Consider the following 10,000-nt stretch of genomic DNA (forward strand, 5'->3'; position numbering starts at 1 on the left):
ACGCACCTGTCCTGGTTCCTGCTCGTGCCGGGGATTGCCGTTGTGCGAGGAGCACTGGATGCCGAGACGCAGCGGCAGCTCATCACACGCGCCCTCACACGGTACCCGTATGAGTACGTGTCCAACCTGTCCAAGGACTATCGTCTCGTGCACAACCTGTGGGACCTGCACGTCAGCAAGAGTGAGGAGCGCGTGTGGCAGCGCCCACAGCACCAGCGCGAGACGTTCCTGCGCCACGCACCGCCGTGTCACCTCCATGGCGATGGTGGCACTGGTGGCGATGGGGAGAGCGCAGACGGGACATCCACGCATGCGTGTTGTCGCGGCGGCACAGATCACCACAGTGTCGCTGGCTTGGATGATGGCCGCGCAGTGGGCAGCAGCGATGGTGCAGAGCAAGTGGCTGGGTGTGGCTCAAGAAGCAGCGACGCAGCAGCGCTGGCCAGCCGTGATGCTGAAGCGCAAGGGAGAGGAGGCCCACACGATGCAGCAGCACATGCAGATAACACGCGCCCTAGCCACTCACCAGACAATCAGCACCCACACACAGCCAGGACAGCAGGGGCACCAGCAAAGACAACGGCAGCAGCAACTCCGAAGACCAAGTGTGTGGCTGGCCACAAGCTGCTGCCAAAGCTGCGCTCGCTCAACATGGGGTACCGGTTCAACTGGTTCTCGCGAACGTATGACGAAGAGGACTTTGCGCCACTGCCGGCTCACCTCGACACGCTGTTCCGGCAGCTGTGTGCCTTGACGCGACCAATACACGGCTACGGCACGATGCGCCCCGAGGCCGTAGTCGCCAACTACTACAAGCACAACGACCGCATGATGGGCCACGTGGACGACAGCGAGGAGTGTGATACGCCGCTCCTGTCGCTCTCGCTCGGAGCAGACTGCCTCTTCCTGTGCGGGCCGGAGGCCAAGTGTGCCCGCCTGACGACGGGGGACCTGCTGATTATGTATGGCCCGGCACGGCGCTACCGCCACAGCGTGCCGCGTATCCTGCCGCTGTCACAGCCGGCGAACAGCATGCTTGACGGCATTGAGGCGGCTGGCGTGGCAGACTACATTCGCGCTGCTGGCATGCGCATCAACATCAACGCACGCCAGGTGAAGCTTGACACAAGGCAAGGCGGAGAAGATGGAGATGAAGTAGGAGAAGAGGAGGAGGCGGGATGAAGGAAACAGGATGGGGAAGAGCAGCACCGGCACTACTGAGGGGAGGGAGCACAGCGTGACTTGCCCTCTTGCATACGTGTGCGTGTGTGTGTGTGTGTGTGTGTGTGTGTGTGTGTGTGTGTGTGTGTGTGTGTGTGTGTGTGTGTGTGTGTTGAGATACCTCCTCTCCTCACTTGCTTGGTTCACTGGAGGGTTGTTTATGATGGGAGAGACAACACGCACGACGCGACAACACGCACGACGCTATAACAGCGCGCGGGTTCGCAATCGCATGGTGCACGCAGTACACAATGGCACCCGCTTAAGACATGCCCATCGAAGAAGAGCAAGAATGCATCGCCACAAGATGACAGCGTGCATACACTCGTACATGCAATGACTGGCACGTGACGCGGCCGCCTTGCTTACAGCTCATCCTTGCTTGCTGCCGCAGGTTGCGTGCTGCTGCTGCCGTCGCCACCGCTGTGATTGTCTTTGTAGTTCTGCTGCACCTTTGGGAAGGAGCGCGCAGTGTCCTTGTCTGTGAGGTGGTAGAGTTTGCGCACATATGCAAACACGCCCGGCCTGTCTGCCTCGTGGAAGCGCGAGAGGGCCTCGGACAGTGGCTCCACCAGCTGCAGGAACGCAATGGCCCGTCTCCGCCCAGGGAACACCGACAGATATTTGTCGTGCAGCAGGTCAAACTGGTGGAAGTGCATCTGTGTACATGCGTTGAATGCGTTGAGTGATATGCTTTGGGTGGTTGATGAAGGGTGAACAAAGGCTTGCGTACAGGCGACACAAGGAAGCACGTCCAACCAAAACATGCAAGCACACACACACAACGCATGCGTGCAAGAGCACAGACGTTGTTCTCGTCCCAACGCCCCACATACTCACCACTTTGGAGTACCACGCCTCCACACGCCTGCGTGCATGCTCCAGCTCCCACGCCTGGTCCGAGTTGTGCTTGTACTCCTCAATAAACACCGCCGCGTAGTCATCTTGGTGCGTGTCGTAGAAGCGCCGTAGTGTCCGAAGACTGCAAACACCCAGGGGTCAGTGAATACAGCCAAGGTAGCATGCGTGAGAGTGAGTGTGAATGAGTGAGCACGTGTATCTATCGTTGTGTGCATGTGTGCCAACACAGCACCACTTGATGCATGCAACTTGACGCGACGCGACGCTCCCTCCACACACTCACATACATAAACACACATGCACACACATAGACACGCACACGCACACACACAAACATGCACACAACCACACACACACACACACCTGTCGAGCATTTGCGGGCTGGAGTATTCGGAGAGGATGTCGTTGAAGAGGCTTGCCTCTGAGCCAGACTTCATCAGAGCGAGCGCATTGTAGAAGTAGACGACGGAGGCCAGCAGCGAGAGCGCGGAGATGATCAGCGACCAGTTCTGGTAGTACATAGCACTGTGTATCTTTCCCAACAGCGAGTTGGACACACGGGTCGTGGACGAGCCCTGACGCAGCAGCGGTGTCGTGGGTGTTCTGGGTGTCGCGGGGGACGCAGCTGGCACACCTGCCGCAGTGCCGCTGTTGCTGCTACCGTCAGCAGCCATATTGGTCTACTTTTTGTGGTGTCGTAAAGTGGCACCCAATACGGAAGCGCGCAACAAGCGAGCGGTCAACACATCACACGCCAGCACAGCCACTCGCCAACACAGCCAAGATCACCAACCTGATGCGCGTCCTGGTTGGGCCAGTGACGCTGGCACTAGCGCTTGCGCTGGCGCTTGCTGTGTTGCTGCTGCCGGCAGTGCCAGTGACAGGTGCAGCGGAGCTGGTGGAGGACGAGGCGGGCTCGCTGCATGTGAACACAACCGGCCGCGTGTACTTCAACGGCGTGGACGTTGTGGACAAGGCATACAACCTCACGCACAAGCTGCAGGCCCTCACAGACCAGCTGTGCGAAGGCTGGCCGACCCGAGACATTCACACGCGAGCGATCCCCTTCGACTCCCCCGGTCGTTACCAGTACTCGGGCGGCGTCCTCGCCAGCAACGGCAAGATTTACGGCATCGCTGCTTCTGCCAACTCCATCATGATCATCGACCCCGTCACCAACACGCTGGACACGACCACCATCTCCATGGTCTCGGGAACCTGGACTGGCGGCGTCCTGGGCACCAACGGGAAGATCTACACCATTCCATGGAAGAATGTGCCTGTGCTGGAGATTGACCCGGCCACCAACGAGACGTCCCTCATCCCCGTGCCGGCTGGCTTGGGCAGCAGCTGCAACTACGTTCGCGGCGCACTGGCACCCAACGGCCTCATCTACGCCGCGCCAACCTGTGCCGCTGGCGTGCTCGTCATTGACCCGTTCACGGGCACCGCAGATGCCACCTCGCTGTACGTCTCGGAGGACGCTTTCAAGTGGGAGGGCAGCGTCGCCGCCAACAACGGCAAGGTCTACGGCATCCCGTTCAGCGCCAACTCCGTCCTCACCATCGATCCAGAGACAAACGCCACAGACACCACCACCATGGCGGGCTTGCCTGGCGTCTCAAAGTGGTACGACGGCGTGCTGGGCCCCAATGGCAAGATCTACGGCATGCCGTGGGGATCGCGCCGGGTGCTTGTCATCGACCCCGACACCAACACCACAGACATCACGGCGTTTGCTCCCGTGCCGAGTGGATGGCGGTGGATTGGTGGCGTGGTTGGCCCAGACAACCGCATATACGGCACGCCGGCCACCGCGCCCTCGCTGCTGGCCATTGATCCAGCGACCAACGCCATCGACTACACCACTTTCACGGGCATCACCCCGCAGGAGGGCTGGCGCGGTGGCGTGTATGTGCCTGCGTTGCACCGCATTTACGGCATTCCATATCACGCCACCAGCGTCTATGTCGTCGACCTCACTCTCATCGGCATCTGCACTTGAGATGGGGGAGGGAGAAGGGAGGGGAGGGCTGTGTGTGTGTGTGTGTGTGTGTGTGTGTGTGTGTGTGTGTGTGTGTGTGTGTAAGTGTATGGGGAGTGCAGTGCATTGATATTTGCGCAATCCCGTGTCTCGCTCTGGTCCTGTTTATCTTCATCATCACCGTGTTACATCACATTATGTTACCATCGCCATTGGGTCGCACCACGCAGGTGTCAACTTGCACATTCATTGCAAACGCACATGCGTATTGTGTATCGCACGCGCTGTGTTGAATATGAATGAACCAAACGTCCAACACGCAGGAGGAGGGGGAGGGTGTGCTCGGGTGTTACAGAGAAGAACGCAAACGAGAGAGAGCAAGAGAACATGTCAGAGTAAGAATGCAAGAACTCTCTGGATGAAGAGACATGTCAATGACGCGCACAACACTGCACGAAACAACACAACACAACACACACCCAACATCACATGCACGTACCCAACATCACATGCACACACGCAACATCACATACATACACCCAACATCACAACGCATGTCACCACCACTTGCGAAAGGTTGAGATGCGGTGCGGGTGGCTTGCGGCGGGCAGGGCGACGGTGACAGTGGTGAGCAGCTCCTCACCATGTCCACGCGTCAGCTCCACATCATAGTCGCCGTTGTGCACGCTACGATGGCCATCGTTGTCAACAAGCCCAAGCATGGTCGTCGTCAGGTTGAAGTGGACCGTGGTGGATGCGCCCGCCGCCAGCGACACCCGCTCAAACGCAAACAGCACCTTGATTGGGACGGGCGTGTCGCTGCCGAGGGTGGTGATGGTGGCTGCCTTTGGCTTCATGAACGCAAACACCACCTCGTCGCCAGCAACGCGGCCCGTGTTTGTCACTTTGCACGTGTATGTCTTTGTGGCGTGCGGTGACGTCAGCACGCCGGATGGAGGCGCCGGTGACCAGGTCAAGTTAAACGTCGTGTACGACAGGCCTGGCGGTGCGGTGTTGTGGGATGCAGGAGGGGGGGGGACATTGGACGATGTTGCGGTGATGAGTAGAACAGCAAGCAAACCGCACGCACACAGAAGGACAGTAACACACGTTGCCTACGACACAACAGTGCACAAGCTGCGTTCAGCACAAGCACAGGGTGTGCACAATACGCACGCACGCACACGCACACACACACACTCGCACACACACACACACACACATAGCACGCAGCAGCTCACCGAAGCCAAAGGCGAAGAGCGGGGTGCCGGTGTAGTACTTGTAGCTGCGACCCGGCCCCGTCGTCATGCTCATGTTGAGGAAGTCAATGTCATCTACATATGTTGACGGGTACATGGTGACGGGCAGCTTGCCGCCAGGGTTGTTCGCGCCGAAGATAGTTTCGCTGTTTGTTTTGTTTTGGTTTGGTTTGGGGGGAGCGGCAGGTTGAGGGAGAGGAGGGAAATGGAGTATGTGTGTGTGTGTGTGTGTGTGTGTGTGTGTGTGTGTGTGTGTGTGTGTGTGTGTGTGTGTGTGTGTGTGTGTGTGTGTGTGTGTGTGTGTGTGTGTGTGTGCGGGGGAGGGGGGAGGATGGCGGGGAGGTGCACGCGTGGAACAGTGAAAGAAATGAGAGATAACGACATTTGAAAGCCGCATGAACACCATCACCAGCAGTACACTGGGCAGCAGCCCCATGAAGAAAGCAGCTGAGGCCGTCAAAACCACATGGACACACACACACACACACACATACACACACACACACACACACAGAGCAGCACCTTGAGTGTAACGATGGCCTGGTAGTAGTTGGGGTCGTCGCCATATTGGAGGCCCTGCGTGTATGCACTGCCGTACAGTCCACAAACGAGCGGATCTTCACCCGGGCTCTCAACATTCCGACCCCACCCTGTTTGTGGCAACACATGGTACAAACATGATTGTTGGCGGATGTGTGCGCACGTGTGTGAGAATAGAACAGTTCGTGGGATATGCGGAGGCGGTCATGTGGAGCTCTCACTCACACACACACACACACACTCACTCACTCACACACTCACTCACAGCTACACTAACACACTCACACACTCACTCACAGCTACACAAACACACTCACTCACAGCTACACGAACACACTCACTCACACACTTACTCCCTTACTCACACCTACACACACACACACACAAACACTCACTCACGCGGGTCCTGGTGTTGGGCGAAGGGGTCAGAGACAGGGCAGGTGCATAGGAAATGGCGTGAGCAACAGAACAACATGCAATATCCCAAGCTGCACCATCAACACACATGAAACAACCTTCAGCGCTGGTCATAATGCGTCTGCCAGCGAGATCGCAGTGGCTTCACCACACGACTCACGCGAGATGGGTTGATCGTCGGGCTCCACGTGTCCTGAGTTGGGGAAAGGGGTGATGATGAACGAAAGCAGCAGGAAGGGTGAGAGACGATGCACACAAGGAGCAAATACAACAGTGACACTCCTGTGAGTGCGTTGCATGTGCACAACACTCACACACTTAACACACACACTTTACACATGACACACACACACTTCACACACACGCACAGCTACTGACGAGGGAGTTGTGGAATTGGCCGTTGTAGTACGCGCGGAGTTCGCGCCCAATGATACGCCCCATCTCCTTGACGATGGACATGTTGAAGGTGGCAGCCAGCCCACACGGTGCGGGGAACGACGTCGGGCACTGCCCGTCCGGCAGGCACTGCGTGTTCTGCATGCCCTGTGATGCGAACAGTGACAGTAGTCCGGCAGCGATAAGTGAATACCTTGGCATGCCTATCCTTCACGCCGTGGCATGAATGCGATTGCCTCATCGCAAGAGTGGTACATTGATGTCAGGACTTGTGCCTCCAACGCATACATCACACCCACGACTTGCAGTGTGCTCCTACACTCCAGTTCGGCGTCTTCACCGCGTCACGTCGCCACACACACACACACCACACACACACACACACACACACACACACACACACACACACACACACACACACACGCGCGCGCGCACACGCACGTACGCACACGCACGTACGCACATGGATGGCGTTTGTGCCCCAGTAGTAGGCGGGCACGCCAATGTCTAGTAGCTGTGGGCTCTGGCGGGCGCGAAGCTGAGCACCAACGTCGTCGAGCTTGACGCGGGAGATGAGGTCTTGCAGGCGGGCGTCCAGCGGCAAGCTGGTGTTGCAGAAGCGAAGGCTGCCAAACTTGCCCTGGCAAGCGTAGAAGACGTCGTTGGGCGAGCGCCCGTTGGTGCCGCTGATGCGGTCACTCTGCGTGGTGTTGTCACGCAGGTTATCCTTGAGGAAGCAGGCGTGGGTGCTGGTGTCGAAGGTGAAGGCAATACACGCCGAGTTGGCATTGCATGCGTTGCAGCACGCGTCCGCGCTTGCTACCTGCAAGACGTCGATGTTGCCTGCGCCGATGATCACGCCAGTCTCAAGCTTGCACTGGAGGCCCGGCTCTGCGCCTTCGCACCTGCCACTGCAGACAGCCACCACAGCCACCACAGCCGCCGCCAGCAACAGATGGGAAGGCATTCGCATGGCTGCGACCTGAACCATGGTGTCTGGCAGCAAGTCCTCCTGAACACTGTGCACTGCTGCTCTGTGTTTGTTTGTGTTTTGGCGCATTCGCGTTCTGCAAACACCACCGACCAATCAAAGGAAGGAACAACAACGAGCATGTGGTTGCGGCGTGTTGCTCTGGCGTGTGGTGATGGTGGTAGTGTTGGTCGTGTTGGTGGGTTGAGGCTGCGAGGCGCGGTAGCGCGGTTGTCGGTGACAAGCCGCGTTGGCACGAAAGCGTCCTCTTCCGACGCCGAGCAGAAGAAAGCCTGGAAGGCGGACGCCATCCGCCAGCAGATGGCCCAGCATGCAACAGACACATCTGTGAGCTGCTTGTGCTTGTGTTTGTGCGTGTGTGTGTGTGTGTGCGTGTTTGTGCGTGTGTTTGTGTGATCGTGTGTGTGTGTGTGTGTGTGTGTGTGTGTGTGTGTGTGTGTGTGTGTGTGTGTGTGTGTGTGTGTGTGTGTGTGTGTGTGTGTGTGAGGTTAGCCCGCCGTTGCTTGCTCTGATATACAATATATGCACAAACACACATGCACATTCATAAACAAGCACACCCTCACGTTCATGCGCGCGCACACTCACCACACTCACTATCACACACTCACTCGCTGTGTTGCTGCTGATTTCTGCCAGAGCATGACTGTCGTGCAGGGCAAGCCAGGCGTGTGCGTGCTCGGCAGGCCTGTTGGACCGCTCGCCATGAACCAGTATCTCGTGTTCTGCGAGGTATGACAGACAGATGGCAACACGTGCTGTATAGTCCCCCACAAGCGGTGCAATCCATGTCGGGGCGCATCAGGTCATGCCATGTGCCGCATACAGCCTGCAGTTACAACCACCCACCGCACTCCACAAGCTACCGCCGCTGCTGCCGCTGCTGTCACTGCTACTGCTGCTGTTGCCGACGTTGGCGTTGATCTCATGTCACACCTCATCAACCTTGCGTTGCGGCTGCGCAGGACACGAAGGAAGCTGCCATTGTGGACTCTGGCACGGACACCATGCCAGACTTTCTCGACATCATCAAGAACGAACAGTGAGCCGCTCGCACATGTACCGTTGACGCTTCGTGCTTGTGTGTGAGCTTGTGTTTGCCATGCACGTGCCACCCAATGCATCTGCACTTGGCTCACATGCTTGTATTTGTTTGTGTCTTGTGTGCGTGTGTGCATATGACCAAACCACACACCGTCAATGCCATATCCAGACTGGACGTCAAGTATTTGTTGCAGACGCATGCGCATCCCGACCACGTAGCAGGTCTCGCCGTCACCAAGCGCCAGTTCCCAGGTGTGTGTGTGTGTGTGTGTGTGTGTGTGTGTATCTGATGTGATGTGGGATTGTTCGCTGTGCAGACGGCTGTGTAGCCAGCGATCGTCTTGCTTCATGATTTGCGTGTCGTCTCCCTCCTCTCTCACATACACACACACATAAACACACACACATTTGCACAACTCTACAGCTGCCAAGGTTGTCATGCACGAGAAGGAGCTTCCTGTTGCAGCTGCGGCCCCACAGTTTGGACAAGTGCGTGCATGTGTCTGTGTGTTCGTGCGTGTGCTTTTGCACGTGACTTCTCTGCAGTTCATTCGATACACGCACACAATGTTGCTGCCGTCTTTGCATTCTTCCCCTTGCTCACCGCTGCCATTGCGCTTGTGTGTTGCCTGCAGGCATTTGGGCTCTCGATCGAGCCTCTGCCTGAGCCAGATTTGCTACTTGATGACAACGCGACCATCACCATTGGCAATCTCACATTCCGTGCTTTGCACACACCAGGTTGGGTGTGTGTGTGTGTGTGTGTGTGTGTGTGTGTGTGTGTGCGTGTGTGTGTGTGTGTGTGTGTGGCTGCCTTTCTGCGTGTCTATCTGTGTGACCATGTGCCTGTGTGAGGGTCCCGCCTGCGCAGCGCTTTGCACCAGTCGCGTGTACACCCGCTGTCGTCCACGTGCTCATGTGCAACTGTCACCACATCATGCATGTTCGTGCCAACACAGGCCACTGCCCAGGCCATCTGTGCTTCTACGAAGAGGAGAAAGGAATTCTCTTCAGCGGAGACCTCCTCTTCAAGGGAACAGTCGGCAGGACAGGTGTGTGTGTGTGTGTGTGTGTGCTTGTGGGAAAGGTGGGGAGAAGGGTACAGAACAAAGGCGTTGAAACGCGTGCCACACTCATTGCACGAGCCCTTCGCCACGCCAACACCTCAGAGCACACACGTACACACACACACACACACACACACACACACACACACACACAACCATACACAACCACACACACGCACACACACAACCACACACACCCACACACACAGTCTCTCTCACT

The 10,000-nt window shown here is 57.4% G+C and overlaps 5 protein-coding genes across 5 annotated transcripts in view; 3 read left to right on the top strand and 2 right to left on the bottom strand.

The window, feature by feature from the left end:
• PTSG_06918 (uncharacterized protein) overlaps nt 1-1,483 on the top strand; it is a 1,661-nt gene extending 178 nt beyond the window's left edge. The window contains exon 1 of the mRNA XM_004992261.1: nt 1-1,483. This exon is cut by the window's left edge and continues 178 nt beyond it. Coding sequence (XP_004992318.1) covers nt 1-1,182 — 1,182 coding nt within the window. The 3' untranslated portion in view covers nt 1,183-1,483.
• PTSG_06919 (uncharacterized protein) lies at nt 1,364-2,774 on the bottom strand. The gene is made up of 3 exons (XM_004992262.1): nt 2,446-2,774; nt 2,062-2,203; nt 1,364-1,880 (listed from the first exon to the last, which is right to left on the bottom strand). Exons 1-3 carry the CDS (start codon nt 2,754-2,756, stop codon nt 1,587-1,589), a joined length of 747 nt encoding a protein of 248 aa, XP_004992319.1. The 5' UTR covers nt 2,757-2,774; the 3' UTR covers nt 1,364-1,586.
• A 2-nt stretch (nt 2,775-2,776) lies between these two features.
• Nucleotides 2,777-4,114, top strand: PTSG_06920 (uncharacterized protein). The gene has a single exon (XM_004992263.1). The coding sequence runs from the start codon at nt 2,879-2,881 to the stop codon at nt 4,085-4,087; it is 1,209 nt and encodes a 402-aa protein (XP_004992320.1). The 5' UTR covers nt 2,777-2,878; the 3' UTR covers nt 4,088-4,114.
• A 102-nt stretch (nt 4,115-4,216) lies between these two features.
• On the bottom strand, nt 4,217-7,805 carry PTSG_06921 (uncharacterized protein). Its single transcript, XM_004992264.1, has 7 exons — nt 7,142-7,805; nt 6,661-6,825; nt 6,443-6,475; nt 6,265-6,271; nt 5,834-5,975; nt 5,308-5,471; nt 4,217-5,066 (listed from the first exon to the last, which is right to left on the bottom strand). Exons 1-7 carry the CDS (start codon nt 7,736-7,738, stop codon nt 4,624-4,626), a joined length of 1,551 nt encoding a protein of 516 aa, XP_004992321.1. The 5' UTR covers nt 7,739-7,805; the 3' UTR covers nt 4,217-4,623.
• Nucleotides 7,748-10,000, top strand: part of PTSG_06922 (uncharacterized protein) — a 2,578-nt gene continuing 325 nt past the window's right edge. The window contains exons 1-7 of the mRNA XM_004992265.1: nt 7,748-7,996; nt 8,309-8,401; nt 8,635-8,711; nt 8,883-8,965; nt 9,138-9,202; nt 9,349-9,454; nt 9,673-9,765. Coding sequence (XP_004992322.1) covers nt 7,790-7,996; nt 8,309-8,401; nt 8,635-8,711; nt 8,883-8,965; nt 9,138-9,202; nt 9,349-9,454; nt 9,673-9,765 — 724 coding nt within the window. The 5' untranslated portion in view covers nt 7,748-7,789. The remainder of the gene's footprint in view (nt 7,997-8,308; nt 8,402-8,634; nt 8,712-8,882; nt 8,966-9,137; nt 9,203-9,348; nt 9,455-9,672; nt 9,766-10,000) is intronic.

Source organism: Salpingoeca rosetta, assembly GCF_000188695.1.
Source record: "Salpingoeca rosetta unplaced genomic scaffold supercont1.17, whole genome shotgun sequence".
NCBI classification, from domain to species: Eukaryota; class Choanoflagellata; order Craspedida; family Salpingoecidae; genus Salpingoeca; species Salpingoeca rosetta.